Raw genomic sequence first — 20,788 nt, 5'->3', positions numbered from 1 at the left:
CTTTCAAAAAAATAGTCAGTGCAAAATTGCACCCATACTTTAACTTTCTGAATTACGTGCATTCCAAACTGAAGGCTAATCTTGATCAGTTTTAGGCTAAGATTAACACTACTGATGGTGTGAAGGGCACTGCATTGAAACCCACAGGCCAAACTGGGAGTGTGAAAGAAAAAAAATTATACTAAGTGCAGATAGGAATGATAATGCAAGAAAGGAAGCAACAACCACTGGTTTTAACAGAGTTGCCCCTCTGATGCGATCAAAATCCTTTTACCTTAAGCACATCTTACTACCAGAAGGTCTTTTCAAGCAGTAAATGCAGTGGATCAGCCAAAGGGAAAGAGAAAAAGAAAAGAGGAAAAAAACCCCCACAATCTTAGAAAAACTGCCAAACTCCAGAACAATCCAAACAGATGCCTCCATTTTTGTACCAGCCCTGATTGACAGTTTCAATGACATACGTGGGGTTCACCCTTATTATTCCGAGTAATTCTGCTGACTCCAATATGCCTACTTGTATGGAAATGGGCTACAGTCTTGTGTTTCCATTCAGTCTCCAACCTAAGTCGTTTTGTGATGCTGCTGGAACAAGGGAACTCACACGCTTTCCATGGGGACAGACTGTGAAAGCTAAGTTTTGGCATCAGTGAATGAATGTTGCAGAAGGGAACAATTCATTGGAATAAAGCTGAGTTGTGGTCACCAACTTCCATGCCACCACCGATACTAGAAGAGGAAATTCAGAAGTGATACATGATATCTTAATGGCATTCTGGACAGGGATATGTTTAAACAGTTTACCAGAGTATGCCTGGAGGACTTTTAATGCCACAAGTAGTTCCTAAGCGAGACTTAAATTAACTACTGAACCCTGCTAGAAAAGGAGCAGAGAGCTTAGCAGAGTCAGGTTTCATCCATTATCTCCTCTGTAAATTCAGCTTCAAGAATTAATGACCTATGGGCGTTGTGTGCTCCCCATACTCTTGTCAGCTGTTAAACTGCTGCTTTTCTGCAAAATCAGGCCAGCAGCCCAAAAGGTTTTAGGAAGAACAATTTATAGGCAGCACTGGTTAGTAATTTGCGGCTAGTTGCATAAAAGGATTAGAGTCCCAAGTCCCATCTAGCTCCAACTTTAGAAGTCTAAGTCCCAACCCAAGATCTGCAAACCACCCTGTCATTTTCCATCTCATCTGGGAAGTGCCCAAACTCTGCTGCTGCTTCCACTTTTTGACAATATTGCTTGCCAGGCACCTCAAGTTCTGCTCTGCAGCTCACAGCCACCCCGAACTTCCTTGCTGATGAGAACCCTGGCAAATCGCTGATGTCAAAAATGACATTTCCCATTTTTCAGGCATGTGCCCTCACCACTGCACAGTTTATTCTAGGACATGGAGAGGCTCAGCCCCTCTCATGAAGGTTTTGCACTTCATATGATCACACATTTCAGGGATGTGAGAACCCATATATTCCCCGAGAGAGTATGACTATGGCCCAGTGCTCGGAGCTCTCAAACAGAAGTGAAAAAATGTGGATTGCAGTTCCTGCTCTGATGGCTGTTTATATATTTCATTCAACAACTGTTTCCTGTAGAAAGGCTTGCGACTTAATAGCTTAAACACTCTCCTGGCACAGTGGAGGGATGGGCTTGACTCAGAGTTCAGGGCTGAGAATGACAAGCAGAATCACAAATCCTTCTGCTGAGCACATCAAGGCATGCTAATCCAGCCACTGGACACTGTTTGGGACACAGCCCTTTTTTTTGCAACTTCCCTGCCAGCTCTTTGGGTGACAATCCCATATGAGCACTTTTTATGAATCCCCTTCCGAGGTCCAAAGGCATCGTATATATATGTGTGTGTACACAGGCACACAAGCACACACAAAGACAGCCTACACATCATCAGAGCTCAGATACATAAATGTCAGTTGTTGCTACAAGGCTGAAGCTTCTGGAATTCAGTGCTTTACTCACCGAGGCCTGAGAACAGCAGCAATAAATCTAGAGAAAGGAATAATAACCTGGCGGGGTGGATGGATATTAATATATTCCAGTTTCCGCATCTCACAAGACTAATGATATTAAGCTCTTTCACCAAACATTTTAGTGCGTCCCTAAAGCCAAAGTAAACATGCAGTGGTACCCCTCTGGGTTGGCAGAGAGGACCTGAACTAATGTCTCATTTCATGTCTCAACAGAGGTGAATTTGCCCCAGCCTTACCCAGCGAGAGAGCAGCTGTGGAGCTGTGGGAGCTGCTGAAGCGGCAGGACCATTTCATTCACCCATTTCCCTTTTGGGCATCAAATGAGAGAAACTTAACATTCAGGCAAAACAGCATCTCCTTTCCACTCCCCAGCCTGACACATATAGATATTTTTGCATGACTTTCAAAGTTTTCCCTTAAATAATCATTAGAAATGCATCACTTTTGAGATACAGCTGACCCAGAAAGGGTTACAGCGAGCTGTACACAATACACCTGATTACAAAAGCTGGAACAGTCCTTTTTTTACCCTGTATCTTGGCAGTGAAAAACCCATCATAACTTTGCATATAGTGTTGAAGGACACTACTGTTCCTACAATATGCCCTACAATAAGAATCAAAGACAGGGTCCAGGGGAGAAAACAAGCTCTGAAAAAGCTCCCCCTACATTGCCCACATCTAGGTGTAACGGGGAAGAGAAGATGTCTGCATGGGCTGAGCATAACCTTCAGGCTATACACAGTGATTCTACATTAATTTTTTGTATTGCTATTTCTGCTCTACAGTGATTATCTACTTCAAGAGTATAAAAATAGCATCTTAAGTACCTAAGAGGGAGGAAAGGATGATATTTGGTTTATTTAAGTGTGACTTCTGACAGAAAATCTCCTGTTTGTCAACTGATGTCTGTAGTCCAGCGAGAGAATAATCCAGGCATATCCTCTTCCCTACTCCTTCCACACAAAGCTAATGAGCTGACTACATCCAACTAACTGATTAGTTGGACAGCAGTGATTAAAACAGATAAGGAATGATCCAGAAATCAACAATATTTCACAGTATAAAAATGTATACAGCTTATATAATCATGTAGGATAATAAAAATTATTGGAAGTGTTTTGTTTTCCAATAAAAAAATCCCAACCTGTAAAAAAAACACATGTAAAAAAGTGTTTTACATGTTCAGCATGCCTTATCAGTAAATCCTTTTGCATTGTTTTTTAGAGGAAAGAAAGAAAAGCAAAAACTTCACCTATTATGAACACGCTAATATACATTTGCTATGGAATGGCCTTTTGAAAAGGGCTCGTAATTTTCTACTCTATTTAATATGTGGTCACATAACAATTTAAAGGAAGGCCTCTAAATTACCTCAATATACCATCCTGAAACATCATTGGAATTAAAAGCCTTCAAGGAGTACTCCCAGATTTTTCATTTTTATTTTTTAGCAGCAGTCAGCAATATAAGGCGCTTGGCTCCCTAGAAAGCATATCCATAGCCTCCTGGGGAAAAACACGTACAGCCTGGGAAATAAAAGCCTCCTCATCTTCCACCTGATGGCGCAGAACAGGGCTAGGAAGCCCTGCAGCAACTTCTCTGGGTGTTAAGCACATCACACAGCGTAAGATAAGTACATCTTGCTGACTGCTCTCAATAACACTACAACAATCCTCAGCAGAGATAACCTAAGTTTGCGTGTCTGGCGCTGCACATTGGATGAGACTTTCAACAACAACTGTGAAAGATTTTGAATTATCATAAATAACCTCGACTGTTCTTAACTTTTGGCTTAGATTTATACTTGAAAACTGACTGCAACAGTAGTGTTACAGAGATAGTCTACATAATCAGGTCACAACAGCAGAGGAGAGCACTTTGATAGGTTTGTGCTGGGAAAGAGTGGTGACCTCAGCTCTTAGAGGACTTATGAAGTATGTTGGGTGTGAGGAACGGTGTGCTGGCATCAGCAGCTGCTTGAACACATCTCTCCCTGCTGATGTCATCAGAGATTGAGCACATCTTTGAATCAGCTTCAAGGATTTGCTCGCCTGGGTTTTGGGGTTTTTAAAAGGATCACACCCCAAACCCAGGCAGTTATTTGGAAGCTGTAAGCATAACCATAGGGTGTGCGTGTGGGGAGGATGTGTCAGGCCATAAACTACATTCCATAATGAGATATTTAAACACTTACTGAAGGAAGTCTCATCAGGCTCTCCAAAGGGAAGTACATGCCTTGGTTGGTCTTATTTTATACCACACAGCACAGTTTATAACTAACCATAAAGTAACCCTGAGGATCCCTGAAAAATCTGCAGAAGTCTGCAGAGGACAAAGTCAGGCATCGAAAGCAGCACTGTGCATTTTGATAAACTGAGTACCAGCAAGCAAGAAACCAGCAAGACTAACAGTACATGTCCTTCGTCTGCTTACTTTGTTCGCTGACTTCTCTGGTGTTTTCACTGTCAGGTCAGCTTGCTTTCCTTTCTTTGAAGGGGTTCTCTTTATTTTTGGTGAATGAAACTTGCCCTTCAACTTCATAGTGAACGAGGAGAGATGGGAACGCTCAGAATCTAGAAAGACACAGAAATGCATTACTGGATTAGGGTAAATTTGTTGAAACCCGGGAAGTTGTGTTACAGCATTATCTGGAAGACCAGCCTATGAAAAACATTGCAACCATGTAAATTTTTTTGAGAGGAACAGGATAAAAAAAAAGAAAATTGTGGCTCTCTATTATGTTTCCACCACAATATCACCATCATTTCCTGCTTCCCCTCAGAGGCAGCAACGCTGAAGTGCAAAGGCAGGAACAGCGGGATCGCTACTGCTCTGTGCCTCGGAGAGAAAAGGAAAAACACCTCTCTCAAAAGCACTTATCTCCAGCAGATCCCAAAGTACTTTACAAAGGAGGTAATCATCGTCCCTCTTTTGCAGATGAGCAACTGAGGCAAGGGGATGACGTGACTTGTTCACAGACCTCTGGCAGAGCAGAGCTCCTGTTTGTGTAGTGGCTGGGGGTCAGCAGCCACCGTGGGTGTGCAGGCAGGGTTCTGCCCCGTACCCATCACTGGTGGCTGCTTCAGGAAAGGAAAATACAGCCCAATGTAATGCCCTTCCCAGGCTGCTGATCCCTACTTCTACCCACTTGGTAACATCACCTTTGAACATGGCTTCATGGATAATCTGAACAAAAATGCCAGCCCCTGTCATTCACAATGGGTTTCACTTCAAATGTACCAGACAAACCACAGAACACAGGAACTGCTTCAACACCGGGGCATCCTTGAAGAAGTTTAATTACAGAACTGCTCAATTCTTTTAAAAATTGTATTTTAAAGTTTTTTTTGAATATCTAAAAGCAGAAGTCTCAAAGGTTTGCGATCATGCCACACACAGACTTACTGTTGAAATATATTTTTATCTGTTTAGCCATGAAGCTAAATAAAACCAAGCTGCTTTGTAGAGAGCAATTTAGAATGTATTTTGAGCAAAGAGCACTTTAATAAATGAAGGTCTGAATTGCTCTCTAGTGACCCAGATAATCCAGCAGAAGATAGTGAACTTGTCTTTAACTACATTATCAAGAAAAGTAAGCAGGTTTGCTGTATGTTTCATTTTTCTTTTAGATTATTTGGGAATTGACTGCACTGGCTGTAATGAGACACAACGACAGAGTCCCATGCATGCAGCACTGCACCACCTTGTTAGCATGCAGACTGCACACAGAAGAGGCTGCTGAGTCAAATCTGGCACCCAGCAGCTAAATACCACACTGCAGCGCAAACACCGCTCCTCATACTCAGAAATTGCCTAACCACAGCTCAAGGGAAGGAACCTGTGCTTGCCTCCCCGTAAGGGCTGTCTCCCTTTAAACCTGGTTTCCTGGTAGCGTGTTAAGACCCTGATATTAACACCTTCATCAGAGCCAAAACTCCACTTAGTTATGTCCTCTAGATCAAAATTTTGCAGGCATCCTATTAATGGAAGTTGCATCAGCACCGATTCTAATCTAGTCTGGCTTCAGACCTGTTCTCCATTTACAGGAGTAAATGTTTTTCAAAGTTTTCTCTGTATCATAAAGTCCTGTTTAATGCACTGAGGAGGGAGGCACTAAAAACCCTGGTCACTGCAGATAAATCCAGACATACCAGTTGGCCTCTGAAGAATCACTCAGAGCAGCTGGCACCCTAACTTAGCAACAATTTACGTCAGTGCTTTACATCCCCAAGGGGATCTCCAAACCTTTAAAACCTCTCTGGCTCCACAGGGTGCTGAAGGTCACCACTGAAAACAGTTCCTGGCTGCTGGTTTGCACTCCTCCCTCAAAACCAATTTGTATTTATTTCATACACCATATGAGAATTTCTATACATGCACGCGTGTGCACGCTTGCCAAGAGAAGTCATGGCTCTGAATTTATTTTTCAAGAACTGGCAAACAATTACAATAATTAATCTACAGGGAAACAATGGTAGCAGCAACAAATTGCGCCTGGCTCCTCCATGGGCTGCAGTGAGATCCAAACTGCTAGTCTGAGCAAGAAAACCTTCGATACCTACAAAACCCTTGGTTGCTTACAGTGATGATTTTGCCTTGTAAGAACAAGAAATTTGGAAGGAAGAAAGATTTCAGAAGACTACAATTTCCTTTTCTTCTTCCCACCAGACATCTCTACCCACCTTTATGGGACAAGCACACACATCAGCTGAACCAATGTGTGTGTGCATGGTCTGGAACCTCCAAAAGGAGATGTCTTGTCAGCGGAGAAAGTTTCTCTTCTGCTTACAGCAGATCCCCTTCACCACCACCACCAGCCTAACCACTGCCCTTCGCTCTCTTTACCCTTCTGTCACATCAAAGACTGAATCATTTGCACGCCACACTCTGAGGGGACGCAGACCTACAGAGCAAGGACAGGAGCAAGTGGCTGGAGCAGAAAAGGAACTTCTTAAAATAGTACTAACGAAGTAAACCAGCTGACATTTGCAAAAATAATAAACGTTACTGCTTGAACAGCCCTGCTAAGTCCTGCTTTGAAGATCACAAATTAATGCAGATTTTTACTACCACATCTTTCCATCTACAACAAGCATTTTCCAGATCTCATCTGCTCATAAGTTTCTGATGCATTCGCAGTTAAACAAATGAGTCACAAACCAATATTCTCTTACACTCAATTACACGAAGCACTTAAAATAGCGCTTTTCTTGTTCCAAGCACATTACCAACCCATCTTTCTCATCCTTACACAGTTAGGTCTTAACCTTACCCTGCAGATGTGAAGCAGGCACAAAGGGGAAGCAACTTGTCTAAACAGAGCAGAGGGTGAGCCAGTGACTCCAGTACAGCATCTCCATCACACTGCAGGCCCTCGTCCCTCTGCCCATATTCATGAATCCAGTGGTGGAGCTACTGTGATTATATTCAGTGAATGCCAACAGACATTATTCAGCATGATGGGCTTTACGGTTTTCAAGCAGATACATCATTCAAGCGTTATAAACAGACTGCATTTTAATGCATCTGGATGAAGTGGTATAAAAGACAAGTTACACTTAAATAGGAAGGTATTCTAGCTCAAAGGTGTAAGTTACCTAAGCTCTTACAGATGAAGATTGAAACTCTCCTGCAAAAAGCACAGCTGAATAAGACTTCCTACACTGGTTACCATAGCACTGGTCTGCTTTGAGAAAGTAACTTTATTTACATTATATCCTAATTTAAATATCTAACGTGTCCTATGTCTGACCAGTTAAAAAGTTCAAACAGCACAGCATAACTTTACAGATCAAATAATTTGATAACATACAGAGAGCAGCAGAAAACAGAGCCATGGCAGTGCTCAAACCACTTCTCCTGTCCCTCTGCTCCTTCCTGCCTGTCTACAGTAACCAAACCCCTTAATGCAGCAGTGAGGTTGTTCCTGAGCTTGGTGGTGTGCCCGCTGGAAATTGTTCTATCATATTACCCTTGGCTCTTACTGATGAATAACCAGCAGTGTTTAACTGGAGTCTCAGCACCGGCCTTCTCAACATCTCTTTCTCCTTTCTGGTGTGCAGGAGGAGGGTACCCCGTACTTACTTCTATGCAGTGTCCAAATATTTATGAGATGAATGGGAAAAGACAGGGTAATAAACTCGATGGAGTGATTTCAACTGGAAGGGGGAAAAAAAAAATACTGTTGTATCAAAGTGTTTCTGTCTCAAAGGAACTGCTGACTTTCTGTCCCCTCGTATTTCATCTGTCTGATTGCTCTGCACACAACTGGAAAAAAAAATGCCTTCAAAATTACTTTACTATGGATTTGAGTTTCTTGATTTCTGACTGGAAGTTTTAATATGTCACTCAATTAATTGCTAATTCCATCCCTCTATTAATGAGCCTCCCACTCCGTTGAGCTTGAACGTGCTCCAGCTGTTGAGTCACGGCCCTGGTCAGCTCTCAGGCTCATCTCCCCGGCCGGCACGTGTCTGGAGTCTGACCACACACACAACACGAGAAAGCACACGTTATGTGCCTGCTCCAAGCAGCCCTGCTGCCAGGTGTGGCCGGTGGGGTTTTTTGGCACCCCTTGAGCCCACCGAGCCCCCCGAGTCAGGGAGGCCACGGCCGGCCGGGAGCCACCTCGTCCCCCAGCAGCTCCACCAGCTCCAGCAAAGCTGTGCTGCCTGCCAGTTTGCTGACAGAAAGCTAAATCTGGTGAGGAAAGAACTACAGATTTTAAACGACAGCGGATTAAGAGGCACAAGGGACAGCAGATAAATCAGCTTATGTGGGCGAAGAAACTAGGCTGCTTAGGAGAAAGCCGGCAAGTCAAAGCCCAATGTCCGCTGCTGCCGTACTCAAATGGTCGCTTTCCACTTGTGTTCAAACGAACGCCAGAAATTAAGTCGAAACACGCGCACGCTGGTGAATTCCACCAACCTAACGCAGCAGCAAATTATTTACTTTAAAGTCAAAGTGAAAGCTCAGCCTTTTACAGAGCTCAGTCATGGCAGAATTTCCAGCTGCCGGGTCCTCCTCGCCGGCCGCCTCCCACGCCGGCTGCGCTCACCAGCACATGGGAGGCTTCAGAGATGGGGAATAACCTCTCGGCTGCTTCTGGAGCTCCTGGTCATGTTTTTGTCACCATGGCACAGCTCAATGGCAGGCAGGCTCCAGCAGCAGCGATGGGCAATTTAACTGTTCAACTTGTCTGGTGCTTGGATCACACCAAACAAATTAAAAATAGACTTTTTCTTTTTTTTTATATTAAGAACGCACAACTTTAGATACTGTACCTTTTCTTTCCTTCACCTGAAAACCTAAATCCTGCATCTTCTCTGACTCCGCATGTGTTCACACACCAAAACCCTGCAGCTTTAGAGGAGACAAAGCCTTAAAAAAAAGGGTTATAGTTCATTTTCCAGCTTGAACTGACTCTTGTGGCTCGTTAGAAAGAATGAAGTGGAGTCTAAAAATCTTATCCCACAAATGGTTCCCTTTTTAAAGGCCATTTGGGTCTCTGCTGGATGCACATATTTAAAAGCTATCAGATTAAAAATAACAGCGGATATATCTCTCCTCATGTCATAATGAAGCTATTGTGCACATTTTTTAATCAACCGCTCCTGCCATTTATGCCACGAGTCCTTTGAAGGCAGAGGTGACTTATGTAATGAGTTATACAACGATGCCCATTAAAATGGCATTTGTTCCCTTGGGCTCAGCTCCATCATTTGTGGAAGACAAAAGGCGAAAGTTGCAAGGCTTCAGCTAAACCCTAGCTGACAGGGACTTTAAGAGTTCTGAAGCAAAGGGAAAAAATAACGAGCTCTAGTTCAAAACGACCTTTCCGCTGAGGATGTCTGGTGCTGCGATGCAGTAGCCAGCGAGAGGCTACAGGGCTGGGGCTACGGCTCTGGCTCTTCTAGACCCAGTTCTGCTGTCAGAAACACAGGGGAACAGGCGATTCAGGATGGACAGATGGGCACATGAGAGCTTCCCACGATAATCATGAAACATGCCGCAAAGCACAGGTCTTCCAAGGTTTTGTACGAATATCGCTAGAATTCCCAACCGTCTTCCTTCCACCCTTAACGCAAGGGCTGTATCTACTACACACTTGTACCCAGATCTGTGGGGCCTTTGCCCTGGCTAAAGCTTTTGGGCTCTCCTGTAATGTAAACATTAAAATAATAGTGATTGACAGAAAATCAAAGCCTTTGAGCTTTGCAGAAATGTTGCTCTAATCTGAAACTCAACCAGCCTCTCCCAACAGCCAAGTTCCTCCGCAGAAGAGCTGGCAGAGCCGACACAGGAGGAATGACATGAAGCTCACCAGTGGGCTGTGGGCAGTGGAAAGCTACTGCAGGGGCACTTTTAAAAAGAATTTTTAATAATTTTGTGGTAGAGGGCATCTCTGTCTTTCTTGCAACAGAACATTCAAGCCTGCCAGTGTGTAGCTATGAGGATGGAGAGGAAGCACTAGGCTTTCAAGGAGGGTTGAAGAAATAGATGAGGAGAACCCCAGATACGTACTCGGCCCTTTCACACCTGCAATGTAACTCAGCACTCGCATTACGCAGCAAACAGCCTTCTGCTACATTTCACACCCTCTTTCTCCACAAGCCCTGGGGATGTTTAGGAGTCTAAAAATGCTGATATGCAGCACTTGTGCAATGCTGTATGTTCTCAAAAGGATGATCTGGGATCCTGAATACGGAAAAGACAGAATGTGACAGAACAGAATTAAAATATCCCTTTTAAACGTACAAGCATATCACCTACCACCTCCATCTCCGAGAGTTTACTTTTCTCAACTTTGCTATTACACCCAGAGACTGAGGCAAAGAGAATTTATTCAGAAACAAAAAAAGACCCAGTAGGAGATCCAGAAAGGAAAAAAAAAAAAGGGAGGGTCCGGTGTGAATCAGGAAGTTTGCCCACCCTAACCTTTGTACCTTAGGTGGAGCTCTTTGTAAGCTGCTCCAAGTCCCTCTCCAGGGACTCCTTTTGCTAGGAGAGCCGCCAGGTTTTAGAGGAAAACGGTGGAGGAAGGGCAGCTCGAGAATCAAACAATCGCTCTTGAACGCTAAAGAAACTTTTCCTTTAACATCACGTCACCTTCGAAGCAGCCAGCTTTTGGGAGCGGAAAGACCAACTGCCCTTTTTCTTTTTTGGCAACATTACAGTGAATGAACATAAACCAGTGAGCATTAATGATGTGCAATGACAGCACACAAACTTCTATGGAAAAGGGAGGCTCAGTTCCCTCTCAGCTGGCCAGGCAATGCTCACTGACTCACAGCCTTCATTATTTTTTACGCCGCCCTCTGGGGCCTCCAGAGGAAGCAAAACATTTTTATTTGTCAGAGAGCACATTTTTATTTTGATTTTTTTTTTCCTTCTTTCTAAGCAACCATGAATGAGGCATCTCCAGCTGCAGCAACCTCATGTGGAAAGAGCTCACAGTGTTCGGAGGGAACTGGGAGTCACCAAGGGCAACTTATCAATTCAGCCACGTCTCCCGACTGCAGCGAAAAGGATCAGATCAACAACATTAATTTTACGGTGCATTAGTACTACAGCTCTTCTTCCTTCCAGCTTCATGTTTGAAGGCAAATCTTGAGGTTGCAAGGAAGAGAAGATGCACCAGACCAAGCAGCAAGTTCAGAGCAGCTGACCAGGTTCCCTCCTAGTCCTCTTTCAGCCTGAAGTATTTCAGAAGAGAGAAATCTCCTTGCATGCAGACACAGAAACAAGGAATCCTTTTGCTGCTGAAAACTCTGCAGCAATGTCACCCAACTGATTTACAGGGGGAAAAAAAAAAAGTAAAAAGGTACAATTACTTGAACAAGGAGGGATTTAAGGGAGTAGAACTTTGCTACCCAAGTTCAGTTTCCTCCAGCAGACCAAAGCTGGCTTTGAGACTTCTTTTTGAAAAAGATACTGCAATTTACTGATAAGCAGCAGACAGGACTTTTGCTCTGTTTTATCTGAAAGAAAGCTGCTCCAGCAGATTGGTTCCCTATTAACTCAGAAGCAGAAATGTTGCCATTTACCAAATCACTAGCAAACCTTTGTGTGGCATCTGGTGAGTCTCTGGTAATTTCCCATTTAAGTACTGATTTTGCACAGCCCTGCAAGCCTGAGAGGACTAATGGGATTACAACACTGGTAACACGACTCGTACCTCCCGCCATGCCAGCAACACTAAAACAACAAGAGAGTCAAGTAGCCTCCAACATCAACATGACCGCTGTGGTCCATGCTCACCCTGCACTACACATCAAAACCACCAAGGCTGTTAACTAAACATTTAATTTTAAACGGAAAAAAATAATCCAGCTACAAGGCACAGCCTCTGCGTTACTTCAGCAAACAGCTCTGAACACAGCAATTGCAACGGTTGCGAGGGAATCTGTTGGGTTTCTCTGTTCACCAAACATGACTTAATATGGGGTCCGTGGGCATCCCCACTCGTCTAGTGGCTTTATGAGGATATAGTCACGACACTGATTCAGACATCTAAAAATAAAGCCCTGCAGGCACAAGTATGCGTGCGCACTACCTGAGTCACCCCGGGCTGTAGGGAGCATGTGAGCCAAAGCTAACTTGTTTTATTCACGCTACTGCCATAGCCAAGCAAAAAGCCTTGTCACTGAGCTCCACTTCAACTCTTTCTCCCCTCCTCTCATTTTACTCGAGCACCTTTAGACCCTTTCCACGTTGAAAAACCTTTGCTAAGCTTGGGTTTCAGCCGTACGGCTGTCAGCTTTGAAATTCAGACCTGAAAGATTATAACCTGATGTTGCTGAAGCTGTTTATCCATCTCCAAGGTGACAGAATGTCGTCACTGGCACTCTGCAGGACGGCAAGCAGAAACGCATTATTTTAGACGCTTTGGGGAAAAGCCTAATTGCTCACAACCTGCCTGCAGGTTCAACAGCTGAAAAACAAGGCTGTAAAGGAGTCTTGACTTTGCATCTGCCCCACAGCACCAGTTTTGAATGGGGAAAAACTCAGCCCTCTTTCATCCTTGGAGAGTAACCTCAGCTCTCATTCATTAGGCGATGGAAAAAAAGAGAAGCTGGCTCCGATCTGCCTGACACAATTTCCAGTTGCTTTGGACATTACTAATTATAGTGATCTTTATTTTTGGCCTCTGATTACAGACTCTGCACATTCAGTCTGAATTGCAAAGCTAACCCCTGTTTTCTAGTAGGCTTTGGGAGGAACCTTATACCCTGCCCAAAAGCCACCGCCCACACTCATCTGAACTGAGAACAAGAAATAAGATCAAAACATGGAAAGCATTTGCTTAAACATGCTCAATTTTATTTCCTTCTTTAGCAAGTGCCATAGATTAAGGGCAACAATCCAGGTGAGGGTGTGATGTAAGCTCTTTTCCATGCATCTTAAGAGATGAGCTAACGGCTCTGCAAGGAAGCCTCATCTCTCACTGTTCTGACTAGCGCTGTATCCTCAGGGCTCAGATGCTGAAAAGCAGATATTCGGTTTGGTAAGATGAGACGTGTCTGCACAACTCCAGTGCACCATGCTGGGGGCTCACATCTCTGCACGAGAAAGAAAAATGGATTTCAGGAGCCAGGCCAGCACTATCTCCTAGAGAGGCACTGCAATACCAGTGTAAACTTCCCCGATATTGCTTACTCAATAAAGCAAGGCATCACTATGCAAATCACTAAACTTTGAAGTACTACTCCACTGTTGCCCCAAAGGGCCAGCTCTCTATCTCCACGTACACAGACAAGCCTGTGTGCAAGCGATAGAGCGGCACCGCAGGTGTGAAATTTCTGATGTAATCAGGTCAGAAGCTGCTTTTACATTATTGTTGTGCTGCTTACATAAAGGGTTAAGAAGCTGCAGGCCATATCTTCAATTCCATACTCTATTCTATACCTGATAGGATCTGCAACCAAACCACCGGTTTTATTGCCTGCCTACAGGCAGTAGGAAATTTTAGTCTTCCATAAGCACAATTTGAAACATCAGTGCCTCCAGCAAGGGGAAACCGAGATGTTAATTGAACTGAACAGCCCAGGAGGGAGAGGAAATACTAGCCCTCATCTTAGCTGTGGATTAGCACTGTCCCTGGATCATCATGGCAGGAAACACAAGGTAGCTTACGAAGTGGGACGTCTATCTTTCAGTCTACTGCACATACACATGAAAAGTTACTTTAGCAGTAAACAGTTATTTGTGACAACTCTCTGTTTTACCCTATCTCCTCATGCCTGAATTAAACCCGCCTGGTTACATTGCTCCTACAGACAACAGGTTTCATGAAGGCATACTGCTACAAACACCCACCTGAGCCGCTGAGACGTTCTACCAAAATCAAAGTTGAACCTTATCGCAGCATCTCTTTACAATCCTGCTGAAACAATTCTTTTATCACCGAATAAATCTCGGTGAATTAGCAGCTACTTGAGTGAGGTTTTACTAACAGCCCATTCCCTTATCATACCACATCCCATGCACAGCATCATGTCTCAGAAGTGAGATCTTGCCCAAAAGCCATACCTGCCAGGGGGGCACAGGGTGCCACATGAATACATTCAAAGACCACGATCCACTCTATGAAAAAAAGCATGTTTTAAACCCCAGTGCCCAGATTCTGTGGCAGAAAGACCTTGGCATTCCACAAATAAGAAATAATTTAGTACAGTATTTATATTTAATTTGGTTTTGACAGAGCAGCAAAACCACAACTGCCAAACCATTTCAGTCTCTGCAAAACAAAATGCGGTTGTATGGTGATCCTGCCATTCAGTCCTGAAAGGTGAATCAATATTAATTTCAGCTCGTGGTACATGAGCAATACTTTGGGAGCTTAGGAGGTCTGTTTGGAAAATAGCAACTAGTCTGTAACAAGAAACTTCAGCTCCACGAGGCCTCAAGACGTGCAGCGGTGGGTCTGGCAGCCCCGGGAGGGCTGCGGGTCAGGTCAGGCTACGCTCCATCACGTCCAGAGAGCACTGCCTCTCCGGTTAGGCTAAGCCTGGTGCTTTGTCAAAGCTTCAGTGTGATTAACTTTATGCTCTTTCACTCTGAAAAACATTCAATAACCTACTGACTTCTGCAGCGGATTTAGTATGTCATAGCAGTTGGGTTCAGAAAGACATAAAGACATGTTTATTAAAATACCTTCAGTGCCATTATTACACGGGTAAATACCTGCCTGACCTTCTGTGCTTAATATTATCAACTGGTAATGCACAAGCTGCACAAGCTTCATCCCTGTTGGATTTTGAGAGTTTTCAACCAGGTCCAGCCAATGAGTCAAAAAAATTATGCTGCAGTAAAGCAACAAGAAATGCTGTAAACCATCTTTAAACTAATAAAGAACGACCGGTAATGCTGCAAACACAGAACTGACTTTGTACATAAGATCCATGCTTATTAATATTATTTTGCAGTATAAGAAGCATCTAGTACTAAGCTTTGCGGCAGCCTAGTTAAAAAACATAGCTTTGTAACTGATATCTAATATCACAGGAGCTAAAAAACACTTATACCTAAGAGATTATGTGTCTGAGACTCTGCAATAACAGAAAAAAAAAGGGGCAGACTGGTAGTCCCACAGACCTTTCTATTTTCTCTACTCTTATCTGGAAACTCATGGCAGGGGTGGGGGTGCAGGAGGAAAAAAAAGGAGGAAGAAGAGGAGATGGGGTGCTGCTCAGCAGAAATAACCGTGTGTTGTGGGAGGGGGTTGAAAGGAGTTGAACACTGCAGCTATTGACTGCAGGATCTCAGCAAACATCTGCTCCCCACAAGTAGCACTCTCCCACGACGCCCTGCACGACTTCACAAGGAAATTTCCAGCCTGAGCTTGGACTTCATTTATTTTAGCATGTGTTTGGGGGAAACTCACCTTTCCTTTCTACCCTATTTACAAATTTACACAACAAAATCAATCTGCCTCCCTCCCCAAACAAACAAATAAACGTTGCCTTTTTTCTCCTCGTGTACTCATGAACTCTACTCTGAAGCTCAGCAAATAAACTCTTAGCTACATCCACTTCTAAACTGCTGACTTCTGTAGAATGACAGATGGGAGATATCTCTCCTGCTTCATTTTTGGCAACTCTGCAGTCAGGGAAGTCTGAATACACTAAATGTGCCATCATTCTTCATTAACCTGAAAACCAGGGATGTATCTATTGCGAAGAGTGCGAAACTGGAAAATGTCTCAAGCAAATCTTGGAAAAAGCATTTGATTTGGGAAAACCTGCTTCATTAAAATGTGTTAAGAGTCCTGAGTTCCTCCGCAGAAGTCTCCTACAGTCTATATGACTTTTAACAATATAATTTCCATGTCTATCCTGATATTACATACAAACCATAGGCACAAAACACCCATAACGGCTTGATTGCTGCCATTTGATAAAAAAACCCAACACTATATATAGCAGTCACATTGTTAAATTATGGAACTGAACTAATTCATACAGAAACTTTGAAAGATGCCCCTCACAGAAGACATTTTCAACAGGGATTCAAATCACTTATAAAAGAGAAATGAAAAATACATAGAAAATGCTTCAATACTTCAAGTACAGTCAAGTTAATTTGCCATTTGTTGGCAGAGAACAGAGCAGGTGAAGAGCTGAGCTGGTTTTCTGGCAGCTATATGAATCTACTTTTAGGGAGATCACTTGAAACTGTAATACACCAGTCATTTATCATGGTGAAACGTACCAACATTCAGAGCCACAAGAACCTTGTAGTTCAGACTTTGTAATCAACTTTCCATCCATGAAAGCTGATTCAAATCAAGGTGAAGGCTGGAAACTCACATACAATGTTCCCAATTAATGCCCTACATGGTTTTACTTTGGAATAAGACTGTCCACTTGTAATTAGCTAATTAGAAGCCAAATTGGCAATAAACGGAAATATTTAGGGATAATTCTCATATATATGGGAAGCTGTTTCTCAAAGATAAAAAGATAAAGTCTAGCTTTGTCAAACAGAAGTAGATGACAAACCCCCAAGGAGGAGAGTTTTCTTATAGGAACTCTCCCTACAACCCAGCAGCCTATGCTCAAAATTGTTTGCATGTATTTCTTTCTTCCCAGTTAGCAGGAGCAGTTTAATTTTTGTCACTTTTATTTCTTTAAAGAACACTCCTGTGGTACTATAAGGAATCATGAATGCAGAGGAACTAAACCTGTTCCTCCAACAACATAAACTCAACATTTTCCATTGTGAAGCAGAAATTCCTGTTTTGTGCTCTCCTGTGAAGAATCAGGTCTGCATTTGCAAAACAGCCCAACAAAGAAGTGCCAGCTCCACTGAAATACTTTGTCATTCAGCAACCCAGTGGAAGGCAAGTCAACTGTAGACCTTAGCAGCAAAGCTCTAGGCTTACATTTAGACAATAGGCTAAACAAAGCCTAACCTAGCGCCAAACAGGCATTTAGTTTTTACACAGGGATTTGCAGAATGTTTCTTTTGCCCCTTTAAGGTCAAAACTGCCATCTCTGTGCCTCTGAAATGACGGTGTGATGGTTTTTCATTTTACACAGCCAGAAATTCATTGCACAAATGGGTAAGAGGTGGGGATTCAGAGCAAGTGACGCTTGCCATCAGTCACATGAAAAGCTAATGCAGAACAGACCCAAAACCATGTTACTATTGGCGGAGGACCTACCTGGATGACGGCAGCTCAATTCTTGATGTCACCGTGACTGGCATTAAAGGACAAACAGACTAACCATGACCCTGAAGCCACATAATATCCCTATAATCGGCTTGAAATGCACTGCCAGTCAACAGCAGATAGTAAACAGGCTGGCAAAGCTGTCTAAGCAATAATCAGGCTACTGTGAAAGAAATGACCGATATTCACAGCAAACAACCCAGTATCACCAATCTCACCATCCCTAACAAGCTCTCCAGATGTAACAGTACGAATGCTTAGAGTCGCTTTCAACATTTCAAACCAAGAAACCACTCCCTCATATTCTTAATTACCTCCCACAGCAAGATAGACGGGGATTTGGAACCTCCATAAATTCTCACTAGTTGAGAAATCATCCCATTAATTTTCTAACATTAAGTCTATCAGGCTTATTTTACAAAATTACTAGCCAAACCAGAGTCCAATAATGAGATGATCTATTTGCAAATAATATTTTGCTTGGAGGAAAAAAAAGAAACACCGTTTTCATCCTAATACCCATAAATCACTTTATTTACAGATTACAGCTTGGGGACTCAGGGCCAATCTAGTGATAGGATTTCTCTTCTATTAGCACCACGTCAGCATCTGCTCTCTTCATGTGAAAACAGAAAGTCTCCCAAGGACATTACAGCAACCACCCGTATCCCGAAGAGTCTGCCTAGTTCAGTTAGTTATAAGCTCACTTGCATTTCCTACCATTTTAGTATTGAAAGTGTTTAGCTGAATATATGATAACACTGACTGGTAAAGTAACTCTTGTTCGACTTCAAACAAATATAAAACACTTCTTTACTTGAAAAGCTGAAGTCAAATGCTCCAAGGCTTCTTTCAGAAAGTGATCATGTGGCAAAAGAACGGGTGTACAAGGTGAACACCAGCAAATACAGTCAAAAGTACACCCTCCTCTCCCTAGACATGTTCCTACTGTTCAATTATACTGTGGTAGACACAGTTTGTTAAAGCATTTTCACACGCCTAAGGAGTCAAGTCTGGCAGTGATTTTTTTTTTTTTTATTTAAATAAACATTTTACTCCTATATATACATAGTGCTTTTAAAGAGAAGGTCTGATTGTGCTGAATAACTGTATCAAGAAACAATCATCTCCAAGGTAAAAGGCAGTAGCCAAGAATGAGAAAAATCACAACAGGAAGAAGAGGAATTATATTCCAGATATGAGAGCAAACGACATTGCTTTCAAAGCATGCTAGGGGCTACGCAGAGCCCACTTACTGCAGATAAGAATTCAGATTGAATTTTGGAGCTCTAATATGAAATACAGAGAGTCATAATATTCCTGGGGGTAAACAGCTCCAGAGAGCATCAGTGTTACAGGAGGAGGCTGCTTCTACCAAATTACCATCACTCTGACTTGAATTCACAGCTTCTGGTTGTGTATTAACACAACAATCCTGCATTATCGTAACCTCAGTCTATCATTTTACCTCCACAGAAGCACAGGCCAGAAAGGGAATCCCAGAGTTCAAGCCCATTCTCCTGCTGGATCACAAAAATCCCAGCGCAACCCTATCACACAAAAGGTCACTCCCTGGGACCCAATGCAAAACAAGGAAAAACAAACGAAGGAAACCAAACAAGGAAACAAAACAAACAAGGAAAATCCTTAAACAAAGAAGGAAAATCTTTGAAATCATCAGTCCATCCACTTAAGTGCTGTTAATTCATGATGATCTTGATTCTTATAGCTAGGTTGAAATTTTCAACAAAGGATGTGTCATTTTATTTAAAAAATACGACCTACATTTGAATTTCTGCATAAGAGCACAGACGTACACAATGCTTTGCATGCTAAAGATGTGGCTTTATAGTGGCTTAAATTTCACACGTGCCCACTATTTCAATGGTAAATCTGTTCTGACATTGCTTATTGTTATGGGATCTAAAAAAAAACGGAGACACAGAAAGGGCCTAACAAGCAAGTTTTGATAGCAAACAGGCTATCTACAGAGAGGCTCAACAGACAGAGAAGGAAAAAAGAGGCCGATCAGTCATCAGTCAGACTCTTTAATCAGGTTGAAATGCTTTGCTGTGGAGAGGGGGGGTTCAATCTCTCCAACCCACATTCCCATCACTCATGCTGCTTTCTTAATTAGCAGCAAGTGGACAACAGCTGTCAGTAGCCTGGAGGCCAGAAAGTTATCAGCAAAAAGGGGCACGTGTTAAGGAGAGAGACATGGGGGCAGCCACAGAACCCGTCTGTTAAATGCAAGAGTGGTCAATACACGCAGGAGATCTGGCCGCAGCCAAAACGGCATACTGACACACGGCCTCGTCCACTGCCACTGAGGGGATGCTCTTCCTGCTGCCTTTAGTCTGGTTGTTTTAACATATGACTAATTGCAATTCAATTTTATTACTTTTTTTTTTAGTATTCCCATAACAGGAAAATTTAAGCTGAGAATAGAAGGAAATGGGAAGGCCATCCTAATGTCTTGATGGAAATACACAGGGGTCAATCCAAAGGCACAGCATAATAAAGTCTTCAAGACTGTTCCCAAGGTTTTAAGCATAAAAGTTGATGCACAGGAGAGAGGGGGAGAGAAAAGATGTTTTACTTAAACAGAGCGAAACTATAGCAGAAGATACAAACTTAATCAGAGACAACTAGAAGCCATAACCTCAAATAGAGCGGAAGAAAAATAACTACTCAGTCATTATTATTTGTGTGTTAAATCCTGTGAGCCCAAGTCATTGGTTATGACCTTATTGTGCCACATATTAATGTGGATCAAAAAGACATTTCTGTCCTAACGAGGTGATACTTGCTGGTCAAGCCACGTGCTTATCTGACAACACAACTCCCTGACTCTCTGGATGATCATGATTCTCTGGAAGATCAAGAAATGCAATAATAGCTTCCCTGTTGGACATACTGATTCTGTCATTTGTGGCAATGGGGGAACTCAACACAACTGTAAGCAACAAAATGTATTATTAAAATTTCCCACTGCCTATTTGGTAATGAAAAATTGCCATCACCCTAACTTCAACTTCTTCAAAAAAGCCAGGCTTCTTTCAAATTTGGCTTTAACTTACCCAGAAAGCATAGATGTGGAGTAATTTTCTAAGGCCTGTCTGGCAGG

The 20,788-nt window shown here is 42.8% G+C and overlaps 1 protein-coding gene across 7 annotated transcripts in view; it reads right to left on the bottom strand.

The window, feature by feature from the left end:
• Nucleotides 1-20,788, bottom strand: part of RAPGEF1 (Rap guanine nucleotide exchange factor 1) — an 87,834-nt gene that overhangs the window by 49,905 nt on the left and 17,141 nt on the right. For all 7 annotated transcript variants that reach the window (XM_068414162.1, XM_068414165.1, XM_068414163.1 and 4 more), the window contains one exon: nt 4,419-4,558. In XM_068414162.1, coding sequence (XP_068270263.1) covers nt 4,419-4,558 — 140 coding nt within the window. The remainder of the gene's footprint in view (nt 1-4,418; nt 4,559-20,788) is intronic.

Source organism: Nyctibius grandis, chromosome 16, assembly GCF_013368605.1.
Source record: "Nyctibius grandis isolate bNycGra1 chromosome 16, bNycGra1.pri, whole genome shotgun sequence".
NCBI classification, from domain to species: domain Eukaryota; kingdom Metazoa; phylum Chordata; class Aves; order Nyctibiiformes; family Nyctibiidae; genus Nyctibius; species Nyctibius grandis.
Note: the sequence above shows the minus strand (reverse complement) of the source record. Positions and strands in the feature narration are given on the sequence as shown.